The sequence below is a fragment of the Lissotriton vulgaris genome, chromosome 8, assembly GCF_964263255.1.
Source record: "Lissotriton vulgaris chromosome 8, aLisVul1.2, whole genome shotgun sequence".
In the NCBI taxonomy this organism is placed as follows: Eukaryota; Metazoa; Chordata; class Amphibia; order Caudata; family Salamandridae; genus Lissotriton; species Lissotriton vulgaris.
The window spans coordinates 576,098,930-576,125,647 of NC_141696.1; the positions used below are offsets into that span (position 1 = coordinate 576,098,930).

General features: G+C 46.8%; 2 protein-coding genes across 2 annotated transcripts in view; both read right to left on the reverse strand.

Moving 5' to 3' along the window:
• VEGFD (vascular endothelial growth factor D) overlaps positions 1-24,556 on the reverse strand; it is a 508,699-nt gene extending 484,143 nt beyond the window's left edge. The window contains exon 1 of the mRNA XM_086933335.1: positions 24,351-24,556. Within this exon, the coding sequence (XP_086789461.1) occupies positions 24,351-24,440 (90 nt within the window). The 5' untranslated portion in view covers positions 24,441-24,556. The remainder of the gene's footprint in view (positions 1-24,350) is intronic.
• A 624-nt stretch (positions 24,557-25,180) lies between these two features.
• The window catches only part of PIR (pirin), a 397,572-nt gene continuing 396,034 nt past the window's right edge, over positions 25,181-26,718 (reverse strand). Inside the window, exon 7 of the mRNA XM_086934415.1 lies at positions 25,181-25,913. Within this exon, the coding sequence (XP_086790541.1) occupies positions 25,798-25,913 (116 nt within the window). The 3' untranslated portion in view covers positions 25,181-25,797. The remainder of the gene's footprint in view (positions 25,914-26,718) is intronic.

Genomic DNA, 26,718 nt, shown 5'->3' on the forward strand with positions numbered 1-26,718 from the left:
CGAGCCCCCCCCTGCCGCGTCATTGGAGGAGCGGAGGGACCGGAGACGTGAAGGAAAGAGCCACGCCGTCCCCGAGGGGAGAGAAGTCCCGCGCTGCGGCAAAGACAGCCGGTGAGTGCGAGGGCGAGTTCGGTGTGTCCTGCGAGTGGCCCCAGTGAGGGAGGGCCGCTCCACTGAGAGGAGCCCGTTCTGTACCCCTTTTTGAGCCCCGAGGTGCCCCGGGGGCACCAGTTGAGTTAGAGCCCAGCGAGGCTCTTGGCAAGCATCATCCCTTTGGGTCCCCAGAGCGAGGGGCCCCACAGCCCAGCGAGGCTGCATCTTTTGTTGCTGGAGCTCTGAGAGGCTCAGCAGCACGCTTGTTTGTTTAAGAGCCTGAGAGAGGCTCACCAGTGCCACAGTGGTGGTTCTTTGAGCCCAGAGAGGCTCCAACGTTGCCCTAACTTTCCCTGCTCCAGTTGCCCAGCACTTTGTGGGCAACTGCCACGTTTAGGCCCTGACAATGGGACACCGGGACAGTCACAGGTGGTGACTTGTGAGTTTGGCGCAATTGTATTTTCTCTGCACCTCTGAATGTATTGTTTATGCGTCATGTGCCTTTACACCTCTGAATGTTACTGCATCATGTGTTTTGCTCTTACACCCCTACAGGTAGTGTGACATGTAGGTGGTTGTTTTCTCCCTAGTACAGGTGGTGCTAGAGAGGTCCTGTTACCAGTGATTACTGGTTGTATGCTCTACTTTTATATTGTGTGCTACACTGATTTTACTTTCTAAAGTGCTATTTCTGAAAGTATAGCTTCTAAAAGTGCTGATACCCTTGACAGTGGTCCAAGTGGCCCTGTCCTGTACAAATATCCCTTGTAAATTCCGCCCGTGCCTGTTGGCACAGTGTAACAAGATGTGTGTTTTATCTGATGTATATTTATTATAATACAAAGGCTATTTTTACATATAACCTTGTGTGGAGTTTTCCTTTGTGGTGGGCCTTTGGTTGTTGTTGCTGGGGTGCGTGCGCAAATACGTAACTTACATCGCCTCCAAGTTTAGCCTAGACTGCTCACGCCACGTTACCTAGAGGGCGAGTAGGGGTTATCTTGGCGTGTAACTCCCTTGCCCTGACCTTGGGAATGGTGATCCCTGACTGACCTCGACGCGAGTCTTGGCCAGCCAGGGTCCCGTTTCTAACAGCGCCTTATTAATATTAGACGATTTCTTTAGGTGAGCGTTGTATCAATCGCGGTAACAGGTAACATGCATTGAACCGCACAAGGCGGGTCGCGAGGGTATTACGATTCAGGACGCCAACATATTTACAACGCACGGCCGACAGAGATTAATTTTAAATGAATAAAAACGATTAGTCTGGCGGGACCTTAAGCTCGGCGGCGTCTGTGACAGCACTGAACACTGACTCATGCGCAGTAACCAATCTCATTAAAAAAGAGTGATGGGTGGAAAACCTGAATTAATCTCAGCCACTCATAATTACTCTGGGGTGCACTTAAGTCAGTCATTCTTTGCTCACTCTTTCACTAATGAGAGGGGTCAACCCATGCAAATCAGTTTTGGCGCTGCTCCAAAAGACTTAAGTACCAGAGTATGCCCCACCAGAATGGGATCACAAGCAAACCTCGAAAGGTTTCGGCCTTGTTGGGCTTTATCTGTGTGGCGCACCATAAATCCTATGGCACGGTCAACACCTGACCAATAGCTAGATGCCCCTGTTGAACTTTAGGCATAAAAAGCGATAGGTGCAATGCTTGGATAAATCTGAGCCACTAGTAATTAGTGTGGGTGGCGTTCTAGTAAATTGTTTTTGTTCTCAAGGTGCAGCTAAAGACAGAAACCAGTCATATGCAGATTAGCTTTGGTCCTGTCCCAATAGAAATAGATCTCAGCGAACAAGAGAGTGCCTTAGACCATTCCTCGGCTCCTCCCAACATTTCAGTGCATGTAATTTTGCTGTATTACACAATTCTTCAAGAGGGGAAATGGTCCGGGCCTGTGATTATAAAATACAGTGGACCATAGGGTGGGACTTGCCAAACACAGATTAAGTGGGTAGAGTTCTTGCAAAAGTAGAGGGCCATCGATTTACGTTTTGCTTTCAGCCAGAGTGCCGACCATGCCACTTGTGCTCAGTTATGAAAAGATTAACCACTGACCTACGATGTTGGGAAGTCACTAATGGATAACTAAATCAACCCTATTTTAAATGTAATTGTATATCACAGAGATCCTATTTGCAAAAAAACATAAAACATGGGTATGAATGTAATATGTATGAAATATCATTTTTAAACTCAAGGTCCTTACAACACAAATTGTAAACAAGGCAATCGATTGCTAGAACGTACCATCTGTTGAGACAGGGTAAGGGTGATTGCACACCCCAAGAAAGGTAATTGTAGGGATTCCCATAGTGCTTTGGCACCCCCAGGCCATTGGGAATCACTGGGATTCAATTTACACCACTGGTGTGCATGTATGGTAGTACAGGGGAATTTCAGAGGTTCCCCATGGCTTACGGATAAAAGTCTGGTGAGCTTTTCACCAGACAGGCAGCCAGGCAGAACAGAGATATCTCCATGTCCACAACCATCTATCTTTCTACTGCCGCTGTCCCAGGTAACTAGAGGTTGAGTGGATGCACCCTGGACGAAGAAGTCTACTGTCTCCCTCCAAAAGAGTTTCAGTTAATAGCTTTAAGTCATCTGTAGATCCTTCATCTGGGCTGGGAAGTGACCTTGACATGGGTACCAGGCCAGCACGTGTCATCCGAAACGCAGGGACCTGGGGATCCCTAATATTCATCTCTACTACCTGCAGACTCAGGTAAGATACCTAGTAGAGTGGCTCTGGGGAGAGACAGGCAAACCCTTGTGCTTCATAGACCAGAACATAACAGCCAGGCCACTTCACAAGGTCTTATGGCTTCCTAAAAGCCAAAGGTGCCACAACTGCTACACCTCTCCAGTTACAAGGGCTAATTTCGAAGCCTGGGACCACCGCTCCCATAAAAAAAAGGTCAACCACATTTCCTTCTTCCTTGGCCCTGATACATGGGAACAGGGACTTCTTCCCCAGCCTTGCGAAATCCAGGTTTCAGACATGGATCACAAGTGGTTGCTATCAAATCAGGCATCTATTTCATTAGGTCTCTATCCGGTCCTTTGAAGACAAACAGTCATACTACCTACCAGATAGAGAGAGGTTTCCATTACTTGAAACTCATGCAGTGGGTCCTTCACCCCCACTTAAAACAGTGGCCACAAGACCCCTCACATACTTACAAAACATCCTTCAGGGCCTCACAACAACTCGCTACCTGATCTCCCAGATCACTAATACTCTACTTGCCAACATCCCTCAGATGCAACCCCCTTGCAAGAGGGCTTGGGAGGATAATTTGGGCATTGCATTAGATGATAAACAATGGGAGACCATTCCACACTCAGTAAGTTAAAAAACAATGACTAATTTTGCTAAACATACACAAAGCAGGGACGTACTTTATAAGATAAAATAAAGATGGCATCACACCCCAGCTCAACTGCACATAATTGATGCCAGCAGACCAAGGGCATGCTGGAGGGGATGCAGATGGAAAGGAAGCATCTATCATATCCTGTGGTCATTTCCACGTTCGGATCAATTCTGGAAGGAGGTCTTAACCGCTGTACTGGACAATGAGGGGAAGCCTCTCGTTAGGGACCCTACATCAATCGTATTGGGCTTACCTCAGAAGAATTCCGATCCCCTCCACTCCCCCAAAGGAAAGAGAATCTCCCTCATCCTCCTAACAGCAAAATAGACTATACTGGGCCTCTGGGGGAAAGACCTAATCCCCAAATAACACCACGTGGCTGCATAGGATACGGCAATTGTTAGCTTATGAAAAGATTGCACTTGAACTCCAAGACGAATCAGATATGTTCAATAAGATGTGGGACCCTATACTAGAGTATCTCATCAAGGACAAAGGAAGGATCACATGCCTCAATAGGCTACGTGCATTGGGGCTACTGTCACAGGGCAGATTGTTGGCTGAACAATCTTGTAACTCTCATGCCAACATTGTAGTCTAAATTGGTAGCTTTTTCCATAGCTGATGTGGTCTAGTTTCAATTTCATTAAGGTACCTCAGGGGTTAACTTGCCAGTGGCAGAGTGGTGGGTGTGTTTGTGTATAATCTGCAGGTCACATTTTCGCACAACTGTGAGATAGCCCAAGCTATTAATATGCCAACATCAAAACATAGTTTACCCAGTAAGTCTGGATTAATGATGCGAGTGCACAGGTAAACTTGTAACCGCCAAGTAACAAGTACTATTCGGATGCATAGAGACTTACCAGATGTATACTAAGATTAGAACATGAATATCATAGGTTTGCATCCCTGTAAGACCAACTTTGCTTTTCACTCATATGAGGGCTATAAAATGAATAGACGTTGTTAAAAATGGGGGTCTCTAGTTGGAAATGGTTTGCACCTTTGACAAGTGAGGACCCTAGCTTCTGGTCAGGATAAGTGAAAACAACACAAATGGACGGCACACCAGTTTAGAAAAATAAGTATTCTTTATCTAAACCCAAACAAGACCAAACAACAAAAATCCAAGATCCAATAATCAAAATATGCACTTTGTAAGAATAACCTTAAAAATGAAGTTCCTTTAAGTCTGTAGCTCAGTCCGGGGCTACCGCAGTGCTGAAAACAACAAATTCCAACAGTTTCGGGTGACCGCGTTGGTGCAGACTGGCGTCAGTGTCATAAGACTCTTAAACAGTACCTTTTAATCTGGCCAACAGTGTCTGTGCGAGCCAGTTGTGCAACCATTGCGGTTACGGTGTGAAGTGGAGTGATGCGGCATGAGGTGCCCGCATGTTGCGGTGTAGGCAGCAGCTCTGTGGCGGTTGTCCAGTGGTGTCTGTGAGTCCGGGGCAGCAGTGCTAAGTGGGGCAATGTTTGTTGCAGTGCTGACAGGTCAATATGCTGGAGCGTTGCCGGTCGATGGGAGCTGGCGTCGGTGGGCCCCGACTTCGATGTGGGACGGAGCAGTGCATCATGTGACTTATGGCCAGTGCCCCCAAACCACTGCGTCGTCGGTGAGATCAGAACAGTGCAGAGTGCAGTACCCACAGGTCGCGGTGCAAAAGGCGGCTCGGTGGCGACGGTCATCGGTGACACCAGGGTTGCGTAGAAAGAGCAGTGGTGCCCTCTGCGGTATCTTCAGATAATGGTGCCAGCAGTGGTGTCAGTGACAGCGTTGGGCTGCGGTTTCTCTCTGTGGCAACTGGAAAGCATGGTCTCAGAGGCGGAACCCAGAGGAAGATGAAGTCTTTGTGTTCCTGAGACTTATTGAACAGGGAGAAATCTCTACTTCGAGCACTTGGAGACACTCAGGAGAAAAAGTTACAGACAGTTCAGTCCAGTCCTTTCTCTGCCCAAGACAGAAGCAGCTACTGCAGACAATATAGCAAAGCACACAGCAAAGTGGTAGTCTCTTCTCACAGCTTCCCCAGCTCTTCTTCTTGTCAGGTTCCTTGATCCAAGCGAGTTCTAAATTTCTGGGGGCTGGACCCAATATTTATATCACCTTTTCCTTTGTTCTCGCTTGGCAAAAGTCTTGCAGCTTAATCCAAACCAGTTCTGTTCTGTTCTCTCTGGTCCAGCTTCCTGGCAGGAGGTGGAGACAGCATTGTGCACAGGAGACAGGGCCTATGCAGGTGCAAGGAAGACAGCTCCCAGTACTCTAAATGCAACTCAAGTCTATTCAGCTAGCTCGGAGTCATCCAGGAAAGGCAGGACACACCTCAACCCCCCACTCACCCCCAGTGGATGTCTATAGTGAATGCACATCCCCAGCTCCTGTCACTCCAAAACCAGACCGTAAATACACATTCCAGCAGAGGCACAAAGGATGGCTATGCAAGAAAATGCCTTCTTTCTTAAAGTGGCATTTTCAAAAACACAATTTAAAAAACATCTTTACTAAAAGATGTGTCATTAAATTCTGATTTCAGAGAATCTAAACTCCATCTTTTTATCTTATCCCAATGGGAAGTTATACGTGTAAGATGTTACAACGTATCTCTTGTGCTAGCCTATGGGACAGATAGCCTTTCAATATTGAAAAATGAAATGCACAGTACCTTTCACATACACTGCACCCTGCCCATGGGGGTACCTTGGGCTTACCATAGGGGTGACTCACACGTAAGAAAAGGGAAGGTTGGGTGCACTTGCCAAATTGATATGGCAGTTTAAATCTGCGTGGATACACTGCAGTGGCAGGTCTGAGATACATTTACAGGGCTACTCATGTGGGTGGTACAACCAGTGCTGCGGGTCCATTAGTAGCATCTGATTTACAGGCCCTGGGTGCACACAGTGCACTGTATTAGGGACTTACCAGTAAATCAAATAAGCCAATCATGGAAACACTAATCTATAAACATAATTTACATAGGGAGCACTTGCACTTTGACAATGATCAGCAGTGGCAAAGGGCCCACATCCACAGCCCGGATGCTGACCGCTGATTCCGCATTACCCGCGCAACCATAGAGACTCCACGGCCAGGACGTACCCGTCACCGAGCAGCACGAGTGATTTCTCATTCTCACCCCCACCCGTAGCGAGGACCGCCTCCTACGGTGTTCCTTGACCTGCATCTCACGCTTACGCTGGTACGCTTCCATAGGAGACAGCCCCAGCACAGCCCTGATGAGTCACAACCCGTACACGGTGTGACGAAACACGTGTCAGCTTTTTGTGCTCTTGTTTGTACTGATTCTCTATGCAGAACAATTAAAACCTTTCTACAAAAAAAACACTCTGTTTAAGTACATTACTCCAACCAAAAAGTCTAACTCTTTTGGTTCTCACATGAGAACTGCGTACCTCTTTCGTGTGCACAGGACACTTGTTACATTGTACTTGATCAGAGATCCTTATCTCTGTCTACCCAGGGGCTGTTTTCAGTTGGTTTTGTTCCCCTGACCTGTCTTGCACCGACCTCAACTATCTTACGACCTGCTATACTCTGGGAACACGCAGAGCGCCAGACTTCCTGACACCCATCAAAACCATCCCCTGTCTTCACAAAGGGCCCAAAGCATCTAGACCAGCAAAAACAAAATCCAGCACACAGCACAAATCGCAGGGGGCAGAGGCAAAAAGATTGGGGAAACCACACCAAGGATGCCAGGTCTAACAAACTTAAATATGGTAACACTGATAGTGGTTACTTAAATTGTGGTTATAACTCAGGCAGGGTGGATATAGATTTGCCAAGCCATGGTCCGAAATTTGAGGTCTCTTCTCAAAGAGGGGGAGCTGAGTATAACCATGAAGATCCATGAAGTACTCTGGGTACAAACCCCCCTATAGTAACATCTCTTCACCTGCTGATAAGCCTTTAAAAAACTTTAGATTTTTTTCAATAGACTCGGATAACAAAAGAAACCAAAGAAGCTTCTCAGAAAAGACACAAAATAGGTTTTATTAGTTCTAAAATGTTTCTCCCCAATAGCTGCCCAAAGTCATTAGACGACACATGAGAAGACTCTTAAGTCGTCTCATGTGTGTGCTTGGATAACCTCCAAGAGTAGGGTAGATTGTATTGTAATTGCATTTCACTACCCTGGCAAGACAACTCTCAAGCTACTCTGGAATAGTTGTAAATGTAAAAGCGAGGGCCTGTCTTGTGGCATACATGAGTAATTTATTCATAAGGACCAGAGTTGTAGAGTTGTGCTCTTATCGTGTTGTGACACTGTGCCTAAGCTAGGATGCTTCTGCAGGACATTCTAGGGTGGGGCAGCGATCACTGACCTACAAACACAACTCAAAGCCATGGAGGCACACACCTTTGTTGCATGTTGCTGATTGGGCTGGCTAAAGCAAAGTAGCAGCCGGTTGGATGGAACGGAAGCAGGTTGTGCATCAGGCACGAGCTGCCTCTTTGCACTTCTGTTCGGCAAATACCGGTATTCAACATTGGAAACGAGGAATGTCAGTGCTTGGGTGAGGCAAAATGAGAATATCCCGGTACAGGGTCAGTGTCGGCCCAGTAAAGGCAATGTCAACACGGAATACCCAAGCACGTAGCAAATTCCACACCAATACATACAGAAAACGTTGCTGTTTCCACAAGTTACTACTATTTAACGATACATGTGCAGGAATGCCACTCATAGAAATGGGCATGTATTAATATGTACTATTCCTGCGAATTTACAGAGAATCTTGAAATAAGGTGCTTCAGTGCACGTGTTTTCCTTTTTCGTTTTCTAAGGTAATACAGCTTTCTAATGACACATAAGGTAAATAACAAAAAACGGAAAGATTTACACCTTAAGGTGTAAATATTCCAGTGGGGCGGACCAGTATAAATGGCGTGGAAGAAAGGTGAAGGCATAACTGCGCATTACTTTCTTCAGGGGAGACTAGTGACCTCCCCTCAGTTCTCCCTTGTTTCTGCTCCATGGCTATCTTTGAATAAAGGAAGAGAAGTGCTTTTAGGGGCAAACTTCAGGACACCGAAGCATTTCCTCAAGATGTGGTTTTACTGCATCCTGTCACAGTGGAAGCTGAGAGAGTGCAGGCGCTGTCTGCACACTGCGGCGCGTGCCCCGACTGTCCTAGATTTCTGCTTTGCAATCGCAGCAATAATAAGTCATTAAGAAAGACCTCGGCTAACATTGCAGTGCAGATTTCTCAACCTCCCGCAACTTTTGGAGACTTCCAGCAAATTAAGAAACTTTTGGAAATTAACTGAAAATGTTGCATCCCAGCTTGATTCTAAGTCTCAGAAAGGAAGAAGGAATAACTGGGGCCGGGGAGGATCCTGCATTGCTTAGTCACACGTACCCTCCACGCGCCAAGGAGGAACCCATTTACCAAAAACTCACATGTCCTGAGGAGATTGTTAGTGGATCCCACCTGAGCAGCGCGTTCAGAGATGGAACCAGATGACGTGAGAGGGTTTCCAGCCCAGCGCGTGACAGACTGACAACGAGTGGCTCCTCGCCGGCAGGTGGCCGTGTGAATTGTGATTAAACCGTGTGTCACGGGGTGGTGCCTTGTGATATACCAGGTCTGTGATATATAATGTAAGGTAAGATAACTTATGTTTCCAGCATTTTTGTCATGTGTAGGGTGACCAGATCTTGATAACCAAAAACCGGGACATTTTGCAAAAATTGAGGGGGACTACAATTTTACATCATTTTTCTCGTTACTGAAATTGCAGGGATCGGCGTAATTAAGATACAATTTAAACAAAGTTTTCTTGAGGCATTTGGACACTAGCCACACTCAACGGATCGGCGGACAGAAACCTCACCTCTGCACCTTCAAGGAGCTGCTGCCTGCTCTTGCCGCTGCGACTGGCCGGACCCGCTTCGCGGGTCCCGCTGCGCGGTTAGCAGCGGCCGTCGCTCCACATCTCTTCAAGGGGTATTTGGTGTCTGCACTGACCGGCAGGGCTGCGAGCTTGCAGCGGCGGACTCCAAGGACCAGGAGTCCCCGCGCGCCCGTCACCACCTGGGCTGCTCTCCCTGCCGGCTCCACCCCCACCTGCTTTCACTTAAGCAGCGTCCCAGCACTTTGCAAGCGGATTCTTCCAGGCATTTGGACACTAGCCACACTCAACGGATCGGCGGACAGAAACCTCACCTCTGCACCTTCAAGGAGCTGCTGCCTGCTCTTGCCGCTACGACTGGCCGGACCCGCTTCGCGGATCCCGCTGCGCGGTTAGCAGCGGCCGTCGCTCCACATCTCTCCAAGGGGTATTTGGTGTCTGCACTGACCGGCAGGGCTGCGAGCTTGCAGCGGCGGACTCCAAGGACCAGGAGTCCCCGCGCGCCCGTCACCACCTGGGCTGCTCTCCCTGCCGGCTCCACCCCCACCTGCTTTCACTTAAGCAGCGTCCCAGCACTTTGCAAGCGGATCCTTCCAGGCATTTGGACACTAGCCACACTCAACGGATCGGCGGACAGAAACCTCACCTCTGCACCTTCAAGGAGCTGCTGCCTGCTCTTGCCGCTGCGCGGTTAGCAGCGGCCGTCGCTCCACATCTCTCCAAGGGGTATTTGGTGTCTGCACTGACCGGCAGGGCTGCGAGCTTGCAGCGGCGGACTCCAAGGAGCAGGAGTCCCCGCGCGCCCGTCACCACCTGGGCTGCTCTCCCTGCCGGCTCCACCCCCTCATTCACCAATCCCATAGCCATAAAAGAGAAGCAACACCCCCGCTGCGCGGGAGCGCGCGGGAGAGGCGCGGGACCGTTTGAGGCCGTTCGAGGCCTAAGAGGACTGGCCTGGCCCACCCCCCTTGGTTCGTGTCACTGTCATCGTGCCTGGACTTCGAGACTAGTGAGTACTCTCCAGGAACTATAACTGCCACACATCATGTGCACTCGGGGTAGTCGCAGTAAGACTGCACTGGGTTTGAGCAAGCCTAATGGGACCTTGGATGATTTTCTTGTGAAAACAAACTTGGCAATTGACGCTGAAATTACTAAAATGCAGAAGAGGGTTTCAATTGAGCTAGACGCTGCGCGCAGGCTTTCCCAAACTTTTGCTAACTCCAAAAAATCTTCCCTGGGAAACATTGCGTCTGCTGCATCCCCCCAACACGCTTCACGCCCCTCCCTCTGATAATTCACGCCGACATTCATCATCCTCCCCCTTCTTCTCCGCTCCCATTAGACTCCTCCTTTATCTTCACTCCCACGCCCTCTAAACCTACCGAGGGTCACGTGCCTACTGGACATGGAACCTCTATCACTGTGCCGGACACCCCTGCCCCTTCCTTCTCTGCAGTAAAAAGCAAAAATCTAGATGGCCCAGCCCTGAAAAAGAAAAATAATGCAAAATCTGCTTACGTTCGCAAAAAAGCAAAAATTGCAAGGCAGCAGTTTTTCAATCACAGAAGAACTCTGCCCAATATAGGGGAGCTCACACAAACATCACATTCGGTCACTCAGCCAACAGGGGGTGATAGCGAACTTACCCATTCTAACATCACTCTTGCCCCTGCTTCAGAGAATCTCGCTGTTTCTGGCGAGAACTTAACAGGGGGAGGGCAAAACGAGCTAGGGAGGGACATGGACAAGGCGGGTGACGATGAAGACTTTCTCAAAACAGTCTGGGCTACATTAAAACAACTATTGTCACCTTTTGAACTCAGACTGTCACTTATTGAGAATCACCTTCTTGAAATGGATAAGACCTTAGTATCCCTGGCCACGCTTAGCCTAAAACAGCTGGAAGCAACATATCCCCATATCACTGAGGGTGTCCCCCAGGTTAGTAATGCTGGCATCCAACCGGCTCTAGGCCCTAACGCTGCCTCCCTTGCTCCTTTAATTCTGCCCTCACCTTTGCCCCCTCCACTACCTAAACCTATTCCAATTCCCAAACCTCGGACAATTTCAAACGTCTCTGTTCACCCCACATCCAACTCATTAAAAGCAGAGATAAAACCCCCCAAAAAACAGGTGCAGCCCAAAACTATTGCTAGAGCTGCCCAGAAGGCGAATAAGATTATCAGCCCTCTTTCACAGCGCACATTCAACCAACACCAAAATCATCAGAACTTTCGCGGGGGCTATATTGATCTCCCCCCTGACGCCGGGCCCTATGTTGTCATCTTGGCTGGGGTACCTCCGCTTGACCCTGATTCAGTGGAGACCCAGTGGTCTTTAAAGAACAAAGTGATCTACTGGCTAAATGTCAACAGGCAGCTCCCTCACACCACCAGGAGCAGGGTCCTAATGGTCAGGCGAGTCCCATGGGTGGGTCGCACCTATAAATCCATACCTGGAGACTGCATCGTGGTCTCATTTGCAGACCCCCACACAGCCCAACTCATCACCACTTGGGATCCATATGCGACCGACCAATCCATCGTCACCAAACCCCTTACCTTTTTTTACCCTCCAAAACAGACAGTAGAGCTACCTGGGGCCTGGTCTATAGCCCACAATCATAGATGGAAAGGTCAGGGGCAGGGATGGCAATCCACTAACAACTGGTGGGAAGGAGCACCCACTATGAACAGGTTTGAATGCCTAGATCAGGTGGATTGACTGGGAACTATCGATCCCTTACCCCCGTCGAGTGACCAAAATTACCCAATGAATGCCAGTAACAGCGATAAATTATCACCCATTAACAAAAATTCAACCCTACCGGGGGCAGATCAACCCTGCCCCGAACAGCGTCCCCTTCCTGTGCAGGCCACACAAAAGATAGAGATGGCACATTCCCTAGTTCCGATAGACATAATGGGGAACGTGGGCCAACCATACCAGAAAAATAGTGACTTAAAGCATTCACTCCTATCCTGGAATGTAGCAGGCCTGGGTAATAAGATCACCCACAAACCTTGGTTGGAGATTGTGCAGAAGCATGGCATCCTTTGCCTGCAAGAAACCTGGCTTGTAGAGGAAAGCCACATTCTGGGGTACCGAACATTCCATTCACCCGCTGTTCCTTCTCCCCAAGGTCGCAATAAAGGGGGTCTGTGCATATATATCTCGAATGTAGGGGATGTAAAAGTATATAATTCCCATTCTGATCAATACTTCCAAATCCTTTCTTTTAAATGGGGCACCACACAAAAGGTGATACTGGTGAATTTTTATAATAACATGCCAGCCAATGAAATGGAATTGATTCTGAACAAAATGACCCATCATATCCACAAACTGAGAGATCAAAACACGGGGGACCACACAGTACTGTGGGTGGGAGATTTTAATTGTGCCATCTGTCCATCTTCTGAGTTAGGTTTGTGCGGCCTTTCAGATCACGAGGAGGATGGCCCTTTTCACTTCTCACACACCAATCTGGGGTCTCTCCTTAAGAGTATCATATTCTCTTTTGATCTTACCTTCATCAATCAGGCATGCTCCCCCCCAGTTCCCTTTGCCCCAACATATAATGGAAGAGGCTGTGAAACTACTATCGATTTTGCACTAATATCACCCACCAATCCCAATTTTATAACTTTTTGGGAGATTGGGGATGACCCAATGAGCGATCATTATCCTATTATTTTTGGGGTAAGGCTGGCAGAGGGGAAATTAAAGGAATCTAGTGGGGCTCTTTATCCACTTGAGGTCACCCTAACAAAGATCAACGGCTATGTGATAAAGTGGGAGAAAATGAACCCTACAATTTTCTTCCACAACCTCATATCATCCTGCTCTACAGACATATTTGTCTGTTTAGAAGAAGACACTGATCCAAGGGCCATAATGGCAGCCTTCTCTAATATCCAGCGATACATAAAAGATACGCTAACTAGGAGCCACAAAAAGAATGGGAAACACACACGTGGGTGGTTTGACTCCAGGTGTACAGCTGCCCTGAAGAATTTAAAGAAAGTTTTATCCGCCATTCCCAAAGACAGGGTTCAAATTTCCCAGGCGAGACGAGAGTACAAGAGGGCACTTAACCATCGGAGGGCGACAATGAAGAGGGAGGCCTGGGAAGCCTTGGGGGAAGCTGCTAGGAATAAGGACACTAACCTCTTTTGGAAAGTCATAAGATCTGTATATAACACAAAAGATAGTGACAATTCCATAGACGTAGCAATCACGGCAGAGCTCTGGGTAGAACATTACGGCAAACTTTACACCAATAGCCAGGGGGACACCCGGAACCAACAAAAGGCAACTTCACCCCTGGATAAAATAACTGAGGATCACCCGTTAAGTGACCCCCCAGTATCCCCCTATCCAATTGATCTGGTTTTTACCACCCTAGAAGTGGAGGATGCCCTCAGGGAAAGTCCGTCAGGGAAAGCCCCTGGCCCTGATCATACCCCAGTGGACGTCTACAAAACAAATCTGGATTTCTGGGTTCCCCTGTTAACTAACGTCTTAAATATGGGAAACAAATGTGGCTTAATTAACACCTGGTCAGACGCAATTGTAGTGCCCATCTTTAAAAAGGGGAACAGGGACGATCCTGCTTGCTACCGTCCAATTTCGCTATTGGACGGACTTATGAAAATCGCAGGAAGGATCGTCCTTAAGAGGATCCAGTACTGGGAGGCAGAGAAAAAGGTCATCTCGGAGCTCCAATATGGGTTCCGAAAGGGACTGGGTTCGCAGGAACAATGCTTAAACCTGTCTTTATTGATCTCCAAATACACTGAGGCCAAAAAAGGGGACCTGTTTGTTACCTTTGTTGACCTTAGCTCAGCATTTGATTGTGTGGACCATCTGCAGCTCTGGTCAACATTGGAACACATTGGGGTGGATCCTATCATTATTATATTCATAAAAGAATTATACAGAGATGCCGGTGCCAGAGTGAGGTTCGGGACTCAGGGGCAATGCACACAAAAATTTGCCATAAATAGAGGGGTTAGGCAAGGCTGCATACTTGCGCCCCTCCTATTTAGTTTTTACATAAACTCCATCGCAGAGCATTTAATAAATTTGCCAAGTGATTACCCAGCTGTCAATGGTAGGCCTGTACCCATTCTCTTATATGCCGATGACGCGGCAATTATGACTAGGACTAAGGTAGGGTTGCAGAGAGCCGTAACTGAATTTTCATCCTACATGGGGAAAAGAAACCTGAAAGTGAACACCTCTAAAACTTTCTCCATGTCCTGCTCCCAAAAAAATAAAAGACCACAATGCTCAATATATCATGATGAGCAAAAAATTGAGATCACGGACACCTTCTGCTACCTGGGCGTTGTCTTCGAGAGGAGAGGAGGTTGGAAATATGCAGTATCTGCCAGGAAACTTGCCTTCAGCCGTGCTATTGGGGCCCTGCGAACTTTCGCAGCTAAAATTGGGGGCAAACTTATTGCTGAGATGTTACAGATCTATCGGGCAAAGTGTATAGCGACGGCCACCTATGGAGCAGGTCTATGGGGTTTCGAGAATGTGTCCTCACTACAAACCTGTGAGAACATTTTTATCCGCTACTTACTAGGTGTGAACAAAACTACTTCGACTTTTATGACCCACATTGAGACTGGCCTCAAATACCTCAGTGACATTATAAAGTTATCACTGTGTTTGCTTTGGCACAAAATTTGGACCACCGTGGAATGCCAATTCAACAGAGAACTCATCACAGACTGCTTGACCTTGGATGGCGCATCAAAAATTAAATGGCTACGATACGTCCAGTTGATGTTCTCTAACATTGGACACCCCGAATTTTATGATGACCCAGAGTCTTTAGAAACCTTGTCTATGCCAGCCCTCAAAAAACTTTTAGTTACATACCTAGAAAGCGCCAGATGGAACACTGAGAAACTCAAAAGCACTACCCTGAGTTACCAACGAATTACCCCCATTGAAGGTTTACAATTGTATCTCAGGATTGAAACTGCACCCTACCCTCGCATGCTTCTCACTAGGCTGCGTTTAGGGACTTTCTTTCGCATGGTCACCTTCCCAAAACAGAATGATTGGACCTCGTTGAATCTAATTTGCCCATGCGATGATCATTCATCACAAAGTAACATTCATATTATGTTCTTTTGTAACCTGTACTCTACCCCGAGGAAATTGTTCCTTTTACCTCTTCTTAAACGCTGGGGGATAAGAACATGTAAAACTGCTTATCTGAAGTTACTCTTGTTTGATGAGGTGTATGTTATCTTTGTTGTTTCTCGCTTTTTAATGTCAGTGATGAAACACAGAAACTCTATGATCTAAGCTTTATATGTTTAAATCAACTAAACACTGCAATATGAGGCCTTCCGTTTAAATGTCTATCACAGCCTTTTTATATCTGGAAAAATGTTTTATAGATTTTTTACAAATTTTGTCTATGTGGAAACCATTTTTACAAATTTTGTCTATGTGGAAACCGTTTTTAGATTTATGGTATAAACTGTACTTGTATGCTTTTATGATTTTTCTGATAAATCGAATAAAGCTAAATTTGAATTTGAATTTGAATTTGAATCAATGGAGCGGCACAGAATGACAACTCTTATCAACATAGGAACACAGAAGAGGCACTAACAAAATTAATACAATGTAATTTCTAAAACCAACATAACACCTTTTAATTAAATTGCTTACCTATAACAGCTGTAAACTACCACAACTTTAGAACAACCAATAAGTACCTCTCCGTGGTTTCAGTGCTCCCCCTCTAAAAAACGGGACAGGAGACAAAATTGCCGAAATCTGCTGGGACAGCGGGTGAAAACCCAGGACTGTCCGGTAAAATCCAGGACACCTGGTCACCCCAGTCATGTGTCTGTGTAGTAATAGTCTAGGTACTATGGAAAGCGCATACTATAGGGAAGCCCGCCATTAGGACACCGCCCCCAGGAACCCGTTACCCGACCATGCCCTCGTGACTCCTCATTGAGTGATTGGGCGTGACTAAGGCAAGAATTACGTCAGGGGCAACGGCGTGATGTCACTTCCGGTTGGGGCAGGCAACGAGGGGGGGGGGGGGGGAGAAGAGGGTGGCGCCTAATAGGTCAACTTGCCCAGGTCCTCATCCTCTCTTCATTACGGCGCCGGCCCTGTGTGCAGGGGACTTCGTGAATTTCCCACCCACCCATCCCTAGAGGTAGAGCTTGGGAAGGTGTTGGAAGTTGAATGGAGAGTAGTGGAAGGGGGTCACATAAAGTGACTTACATTGTTAAGGGGAGTCCTCCTGCATACTCCCTAGGGCAGCCCTGAGGGGGGAGAGATTGTAAGCTCACCCAAGGGAGAATGGAGACACCGGCTGGGGGCAAGGGCGCCAGCTTACAATCTAGGGCATGGGACAGCATTCCCTATGAGCCCCGATGGGCAGCCTGGTAGTGGAGGGGGGGGCCCCTAGGGTGGCGGACAAGGTCCAGATGTCAGGGACTCACCTCTCAAGGACGCAGGTGGGTTGCGCCTTGCATGGTTCTCAGTTGGTTGGGGGACGCGAGCCAGAAGGCCCCTTAGTGCTGGAACAATTGACAACAGTCTTTATGCATATAAATTGAGTTCTGTTGGACTTGGTGATGAATTATGAATTTATGATCAACTTAAATGTAAATATCGTTTAGAGATTGAATTTGATAAATCCATATTGTATGGAATTGTATTAATTTATATTGTTATGTTTGTGTGATGGTTTGTAATAAACATGACCTCTTTTACCCACAGCTCTGGTCATCAAGTATTGATTTGAGGGTTTGGATGGGGGCGGGCGGGAGCAACCTGGGGGTATGGGTTCTATTGCTGTATTCCCGTTTCACTGATGTCCGTATCCACATAACAAGATTATTAGAATCGCCAATGGGGTCAGCAACAGAAGTTGCTCTCTACTCCGGATTTACTGTTGCCCTCACTAGAGGTTACTCCTCGGGGGAGTTTATGGGAGCATCGCCCATTCACTCACTAAAAAAGGCCATAGCAGTCTGGCCTGTTTGTTCCATGAAGAGTGGCCTTCTCAAAGCAGTATTAAAAGGGGAATTTTAATTGTTGCACTCTGATGAATATGATGTGCTCCATCTTGTCTCGAATATTTATGGGATGCTTGTCAATGGGTGAAAGTGCCACATGCTTGGTTGTTAACTTTGATCTATAAGAGGGAATGAGTGGTTGTCTGTTGCCTGAGCTATAATGTGGTGTGTTGTTTGGGCTACATACTATACCAACTGAATATATTTAATGTTAAGTTACATATGGGAATGGTCTGCTATCGTTTAAATATTAAGGGGTAGATCTATCATAAAGTCACAGAACGCAGCAAGACAACTTGCGTCGCTGATTGACAAGAGAGCAGGAATGCGCCATTTGTACTAAGATATAATGCATTCCTGCTGGCGCACTGAGCGCTGCCTAGTGCCTACGCAGGCACCCTTCTGCCATGGTGCAAGAGTGCCTGCGCTACAGGCAGGATTTTTTGTGTGCAGGGATGGTCACCTTCCATAGAGGCATTTTCCTCTCTCTCGAGGTGTGCTGCAGAAGGATATTTCTCCTTGTTACACCTCTGTCAGGAAGGAGTACCATTTTGACGCATTCCCATGTTTACAGGTCTTACAGGGTATATTTCTTCTTCCCTTTACACACCTCTTTATTTCTCACTTAATTCAGCAATTTTCATGCATCAATCTCTGAACAAGCAGACAATTTTTGAGCCACACACAGACCTTTAGCATCCCTTGTGTATTTGTTGTCAGTTAGATTAGGGGATAGGATGCAATTAGGTCTTTAAATATATTTCCCCTATAGACCCTTCCTCATATTTTTGTTTTTTACATCTGGGAACGCACCAAAATGTATGGGTGGATGCATGGGAATGCCCAAGCTTCACACGCCTTCCCGAAGCATTATGGGAAATTTCTGGGAATGGTCCCTTCTAACTAAGTTGTGGCTAGGCTTAATCCACAGCCTCCTCTAATTTCAAACAGGCCAGTAAGACCCAAAAAGTATATTAGTTTGCCCCTGTGATAATTCCTCTTTGCAAACGTTAGAGCACTTTGCTTTTTTTGTTGCTATTATGAGCCTTTCTGACACAGACACTTACTACCTATTCATAAGGCTTACGGGTTTTGGCAATACAGACCGGCATTTTAATTTCTCCTAATGATGTATGAGCTGGCTGCTTTCCATTCTGCTGGTGGATTTTTAAAAAGTGCTTGGCGCTGGTGCAACTTAATGAATTTTAAGACTCCTTTTTATCTTATTAATATAACCCGTTTTCTGATGGTCAGAATATGTTGTGACTGTGCATCGCTATATATAGATTTGTGTTGACTTTATGACATGTCTTTTTACTGTTCTTTTATGATTACTCTTCAATAATTGAATAAAGAGATAAGATGATGGCCTTACCAAGACAGATTAGCACATGGCAGTGATTTGCGCTACCTTGCATTATTCTGGATTTACTAAACCACGAAGGAACACACAAGGTAGGTTTGTGTGGCTTAGTAAATCGCACTTAAGCCCTTGCATGAAACAATGGCTAGGCCAGGGGTCTTTAAATATGGCCCCAGGTTCACAGGGTGGCAATGCAAATGCCACGGACATAGGCACGGATTTATTGTGGTGGCACAACAGCACAGCTGCAGGCTAGTCCAAGATGTTTGGAAATGAAAAACTCTAATATGAGTAACTCCTCATTTTACTTTTCACTCACATGTACTGATGCTCAGTACTATGACCAATACTTATTCCTCTATAAAATGCATAATCCGATTCATCCTCTAATCAATTATTTAAATAGGTGTTTGTACAATTTGTATTCAATTTTTTTTCACACACTACCATTACCGATCGTACAAGGTGGCAAGAATACAAAATAAAAACAATAAAAGTAGATATGTTCTGATTCAATCCTTGGTAGTATAGAGTGAGCAGCACCCTCACCTAGATCAAGAAGTCCCTTCTGCTTTTTCAATGCTTCAAAAAATCCACTTCAGCCCAAATCATCCCATGAGTGATTAACATTAAAAAGATACTTTGCCCGCCATAAACAAACAAGCCAAATACACATCTCAAAAATAAGATATTTCTCATATGCATGGACCACGTTTAAACCAATATATTCGGAAAAGGTTGAACTCATTACTCTGGAAGCATTGCCCCCACTTGTACTACATTCCCCATCATGCCATGAAACACAGACATTAAGAAAGATCCCTTCCCTTGAGCCAGAAACGGGACATCAAACAAGGAATGCTCCAGGGGCGGCCTTAAGCATGTGCAAGCTGTGCACCTGCACAGGGCCGCCAAACCCCAGGGGCCGCCACACCAATATATATCCTTAATATAATCATCCTCTGAGGATGGATACATATGTGCGTGGCTGCCCCTGGCAGAGATTTGTCAGCCTTCGGCTCTGTTCCACTTCCAAATAACCCTGACCCCTCCCTCTTTGGGGCCCCGCCCGGACCCCCTCTTCCACGGCCCTCTACCTTAGGCATGGGCGGAAAATCCGTTCCGCTCGCGGATTTTGCGGATTTTCGGGAAATCCGCAATCCGCGAGATTTGCGAATCTCCCGCAAAATCCGCAAATCCGCGAGCAGCGGATTTTGCTCGCACTGCTCGCGTGAGTTCGCGTGAGTTCGCGCCCCGCGAATAAGTGCAAAATTGCAGAAATACGATTTTAGCAAAACTGAAAGTAACTACTTACCAGGTTCAAAAGTTCAGGCTCATTATTAGTAGCCATTTCCTGTAGTGCTTCCTGAGGGGCCCCTCCAGAGTTCAGTTGCCAGTTGAAACTATTATGTGACCCTGCTCTGAACCTCAGAATAGTTACACATATGCCACAAAGGTCCTGAATTACAGCTAAGGGAGACAAGCAGGAGCCAGGCTGGAAGTTAAAATCCATTAATCAGCCCCTAATTCATTATTGTCAGTTGGGGCAGGGCAGGTGTTGTAACTAATTTTGCAACAATGAAAGCACTTAGCAAGTGCAAAAGATCACTAATCAGGGCGCACTAAGGAAGCAGGTGCCAGCTAAAAAAATATTCTGTGACACATTAATCAGCCCCAAATTAATTCAGGTCACTTGAGGCAGGGAAGGTGTGCTTTGCTTTGCCGAAAATAATGTACACTGGACAACCAGAGGGTGTGGTGATGAAACAGAGGGTGGCATGGGTGGGCCAGAGGGTGGCATGAGTAGTCAGAGAGTGGCAGTGGTGACAGAGAGTGGCAGTGATGAAGAAGAGTGTCCCAAACAGGCTGGACACGTAGAAACAACAAGTTCGCGAAACTTGCGACCCGACAGGTAAGTTCGCAATTTGCGAAAGTGTACAAAACCCTCGCGAACTGGCAGAAACACGGGCGAACACAAAAAAAATAAAAATCCGCAAATTCGCGGGAATTCGCGGATTTTGCGGATTGCGAATCCGCAAATCCGCAAAATTCGCGAACGCGAGATCCGCAAAATTCGCTCATGCTTACTCTACCTACGCTCCCTGCCCAGGGCCGCTATGTGCCTAGAGCCGCCCCTGAATGCTCTTATTTCATTCTAGAATGCAACCACTCAAGAACCACTGGCCCAGCCTGCACCACATTTCCCATCATGTCATGAAAGCAGGCGCAAAGAAAAAACTCCCCCTCCTTTAGCTAGCAGTGGGGCATGCCTAGGAAGATGCAGCACATCGTTAGCTGTTGTCCGGACCAGAAGAAGCATCCATCAGCCGCCCTCGAATAACAACCATTGAGCACGCCGTTCCTCTAACCCCAGGCGAATGACACTCCCTGTTAGCGCTCAACTAAAAGGTAAAAAGATTATTCTCTACAGTTAACATATTAATCAACCAATCAGTATTTGTTAAACGCAACTACTCACCTGAGGGGGGGGGACTGCAGGTCTGACTGGGTAGGCTGATCACCCCTCAACATTCAGTGGGTTTAAACTATGAAAAGGTATGCACGTTCTTAACACTTGGTGCTGCCACAAAAAAACAGCATGATCTAGAGGCACGCGGCTAACGAAGAATCGTATTTTTGCACGCCTAGGCGTGATGACATGGAGACCATCACAACCAGTACACATGTCCTGGCGCTATGTAGTGTTTTTCAAGATATCAACCTCCTATGGTCCCTCCCTAACCTCCTGAGAGGGTTGCCAGTCTAAACTCTAAGTAGTATTCCCCAGCAGAACCATCTTCACCAGACCCCTGTCCTGAGGAGAACCCCTAGTAAATAAGGTTTGAAAAGCACTGCCCTACCCCCCCCCCACGGCCCCCCTCCCGCCCCTGAGAAAAAACTGACATTTTAAAGGACGGACAAACTATATCGAATTTACAAGTGCTCACACATACTATTGACTATTGGTAGTGGGAAAGATACTACATCCTCTGAAGAACAACATGAAACAATACTCCCACTTGAAATCCAAACCGATGGACTGGTGGACACTAACCTTATTCATACAAAAAACTGTTGTTTTTATCTGCTGCGAAATATTATTCTGTGGGCATTTCTTGCCCTTAAAACCCTTCCACAACGGTGATGAGTTATTGTCACTGTAGATATCCTTGGCACAAATGTGTTCTGTATTGTTGAAATCAAATGAATGCTAATTTGATATGATGGAATGTCCCTAGTTGTTCATGACGCGCCCCAGCATTGTGATTGTAAACTATGTTCTTTTGGATCACAAAGTGAGAAAAAATCATTGTGATGACTGATCCATCCTGTACATTCAGACTCATACGGTCTGCAAATATAGACTGACTTGATTTATAGCAGAGGCAGTTTTAGTATATGTTTAAATCAGTGACGTAACAATAGCCCCACAGCCCCTGCGGTACGGGGGGCCAGAGCTCCTAGGGGGACCGACCGCCCCTGGCCTGAGAGCTCCTGATTGGGTCCAGATGGTGGGGGCCCCCTCTTTTTACTTTGCAGGGGGGCCCCCCTCAAGTTTTGTTACACCACTGGTTTAAATATGGGATAACCAGTGCACACCTTTGGTAAGTCTTTATCAGTCTGAATAGAACTATCACGAACTCTGAGCACTGTCACTTTATAAAGCCAACAATAAAAGGACGACCGTGGCTCAATGCGTCTTGGCAATTCCCCCTACTTATTGGCAATCATGTAAAGGGAGTCAAGCGCAGTCTATCTGGGCAGATCTCTGATCCCCCTCATTCTATCTCTCCACCTGGAATCCAACCCACCCAGGATCCATAAAATGGAAAAAAGGACAACATCCTGCTATTGCCAGCATAGGAAACTGGACTGAGAACAAAAACTAGAAATTACGGATATAAAAAATGGAAGTGGAGCACGAATCAGAGCCTCCAGCATACCACAAAGTAAAAACGTCTCTCTCAGACTTCCTGATCCTTCACACCACCAAGCACTACAGGCCAGAGCCGCACCTCAGTGGTCCTCATGCGTGACATAAAAACACTTCCAACATAGGCTCAACGGAGAGACAACTCTCTTCCAACCACACAGACCCCATGCAGGGTAGCGTGCTAACCGTGTGGATAAGTGCTTCAGCGACAAAGATCGGGACAGGAAGTGCTATACAAATGACACTATACCATATAATAATGTGTCCTCCACGGCCACAAAATTCCAGAGACCCTGGTTTTAGAGAAGCTGCCCTGCCAGAGTCAATTACTCAACTAGTTAGGGCTCTCTCCTAGCTCCACAACTGAATGTGATAAGTATCAAATGGAGGGAGGATTGCCAGTGTGGTGTTTATCGGAGACATGAAAATCTTGCCACAGAGAACCCCCTAACCCCCCCCCCCCCCTCCCTCCCGCCTACAGGATTTCGTAAGCTTCAGGACAGCTTTTGTGCTGGTGTCCTGACCCCCCCCCCCCCTCCCCCCCTCTTACCTCCTCCTCAGATTCCCTCACTATCACACAGCAAAAGGGCCCCTCATCTCTCCATAGCCCTTCTCTCTCATACATTTCATTTGTTTTAAAGTGCTGGTAAAGTCTGGCTTTACTAATCAACTCAACTATCCACTTTAAATACAGATCTGTTCTTTGCAGCAGGCATATCAACCCTCTGTGCTACTCTATGGCAAGTCGAAACTGCCACTAAACAAAACTCCGAATCCCTCTTTTTAGCGGGAACATTGATCACAAGAGAGTCATCTTGACATTTTTATTGCTGCCTGAAATCTGGACGCATAAGGAACTCTGCATCAACTGATTTTAATTCTTTGGGTCAACCCTGGCTACTTTTGTGCCAACTACACTGTACTCTGCTGGGGAGAAGGCCCTTTGCTGCCAGCATATAGCCCGTTCAAAATCATAAACACATTTTTTAAATCGCAAACACCTCTCTTCACTTTTTACACCATCATCTAAAAATGCTTTCCTTTGTGCCAAATCGAGTCTTTTCCTATATCTCTTTGCCAGCAGACATTAGAGCGAGAGTACATAGCAGCATGCAATGTACCATTTTTTAAGCTGTGTTTAAGTTAGTGTTGCAGTTTTTCTTTCTGATTTATGTAAAAGTGCAAACAGTTCCGTCCGTACTTTGCGACATACACAGACCAACATAAAAACACTGCATATTTGCGTCAGCCTGAACAGAAAAACATTGTCTCCTAAGATCTACTCGCTAATATGTAGTCTTATCCGGCAATATATATATATCAAAAGCGTAGGACGCGTGGGGGTCAATGCAGACTAATTCTCAGCAAAAGTGCCCAGTGGGTCAATGCACTCACTGCTGAAATGTGTGCCTAACCTGCAAGTCGCACATCTCCAAACACGGCACCCCACCAGGCTCGGGCATACATCCCGCGCAGACCATAATACCTTTAGTACAATTTAGGTGGGTACCAGCAGCACCTATTATTGTAGCGCTTGGACAGCCCAAACGTTGAGCGCTTTATAAGACACGATATTAGTATAAGATTGGCAGACAAATTCCACCTACCTTCAGAGAGCTGTGCTCGCAATCAAAGCCCAGCAGCAAATGCAGTGAAGACAGCATGCAGAGATGCACAACAGCCCAGAGGCTACGCATTGTGTTCGGTGATATCCTCACTGAATTACCCGACACGGTGATGCATATCAAAATAAAAATAGCAGCAACAAAAAAAAAAAGACAAAAATAACAACGCAAGAACCCCCCACCAGGAAAATCGCTGAAAATGGAATCCGGGGAGCAAGCACTGGTTAGTCCTGTCACTTGAATGCAGCAGTCTAACTGGGTTTTCGAATAGTTTTGCAACACTTGCTTGCGTCTCCCTGCGTTTGTTTACATATTCCGTCTGGGGGAGCCAGGTGCGGACTGGAGCTCGGAGGTATCTTTCAGGTGAAACCAGCGAGCCGCCGTAATAACGAAACTCTTGCAAGAAATATTTAAAGGATAAAATCCGCTTTGAAGGAAGTTCCAAGGTTGCAGCTTGTCTGAAGGATGCTCGGCGGCAGCTCCCGATGTCCTGGGCTCGTGAGGGCTGAGACCCAATTCAGAGCCCGTCCGTGCTCGGCAGCCTCCAGGGGAGCTAGGAGAAGCACGTGAATTAAATCTGACACAGACTTTGGTAGAACACAGTCCCATGTTGGCTCTCGTCCCATTCTGACAGGCTGCACTCCCAGCCACCAATAGCGCGGTCGCTTTAAACGACTTCTCCCGCCAACCGCTGCCCCGAAACAGATTACCTGAAACACGAAACCCCGGCCACCAAACTCCACACGCGCCTCGAAGGCGACTCACACCTCTAACCATTTTATACTTCATAAAATGTAGCGGAGGACAGCTGATGCGCTCTGAAGTCAGGCACTTTATTACATATGGTTGGTATAACGGAATTCAGAGTGACAGACAATACATGTATATATACACACACCAATAATTGATTTTAAGGTTGGAGCATTACAGTTGCTAAAACGATACACGACATTCCTAAAAGCGTGCAGCCATAAGCATGATTGCTGCACAGTTGTCACCTGGCCTCGTGTCCCGAAGATGACTCCCAGCCAGTCCTGTATTTTCTGCCAAATCACTAGGCATGCTGGTACTTGCAGGTCAAGCCGTATAATGAGAAAATGAAAACTACGAGTCCCAACACGCCTCGTGCACTGGGCTGGAACATTCTGACTAAGTCATCCTTGTGACATGGGGTCAGCTGCCAGCTACGCATGCAAATTGCAAAACATTGTGCGCATTCATAACACCACAAACGTGTATTCTCTATGAGTAACAACAAATTTCGGCAACGGCATCTAGACTTTGGTTATTAGGTATGCAACGTGCGCACTTGATTATGACTCTACACGTTTTTAATATATAGTGCAGTATGCAAGTAGAATAATGCCCACTCTATAGTGTAGACACAATCCGCACGCTTCAGTCCATGACGCAAGAGGCCACGAACCCCTCATTTGTTTCCAATCTTTGACCTCCAAGCCTTGGCTCTTTCGAACCCGTTTGTCCCGTTCTGAAAATCAGCAATGGTTTGCCGGATTTCCTCTTGGGTGTTCATCACGAACGGACCTGGGGAATAAACAGAAAAAAACACGTCAAAGCAGTGACGTAGAAAGTGTGTTATAGGCCCTAGTAGCGCAAGGAAGGAAATGTGCCCTATAGCAGTTTGTTTGAACTTTGAAATAAATCAATAAACATCACTAATCAGAGTTCAGTGGGCCCCGGTGCCCCTGCACCTGCTGCACCAATGGAAGGTACGCCCCTCTGTCAAAGACCATCTCTCAATTACAGGGAAAAAGAGCTGCAGAGCAGACGCTCGGTGCCGAGAAGCGGCCTTCCTTCCACGGCTGGGCCCTGCGCCTGTTTACAAACGCTATAAAAAGCCGTAGCAATAAAGCCGGTTTACACATTGCCAGAAACAATAAAAGAAATGGCCCATACCAAGTGGAATGTGATTTTATAGATCCTTCTAGACAAGAGAGAAATTCCGCAATGACCTCAAACACGGGGTAGCCGGGTAGGATGCCCTGCCGGGTTATGCAGTCTGCTCTTTAACTGTCCAGTGTAAAACCAAAAAACAAGGCCTATGAGCAGTGAAGCAAAGCAGCTGGGTTGCCCCTACCTGCGCCCCACCGTGACAGGCACGGGGACGATGTGGGCATTATATTATTTTCTCTTCTAATCAGTGGGAGAGAAGAAATACAATGCACATCAGCATCTTTTTAGCCAAAGTACTGGCGAAGCAGCAGTCTACTCTACACCATACTGTATTGTAGTATTTGCATAGTGCTTCCTACTCGCAGAGGAGGCCCTCAAGTGCTTACGTGCCCTCCATCGAGGAGCAGGCTACCGCCTGTTGTGCATGGCTGGCAGA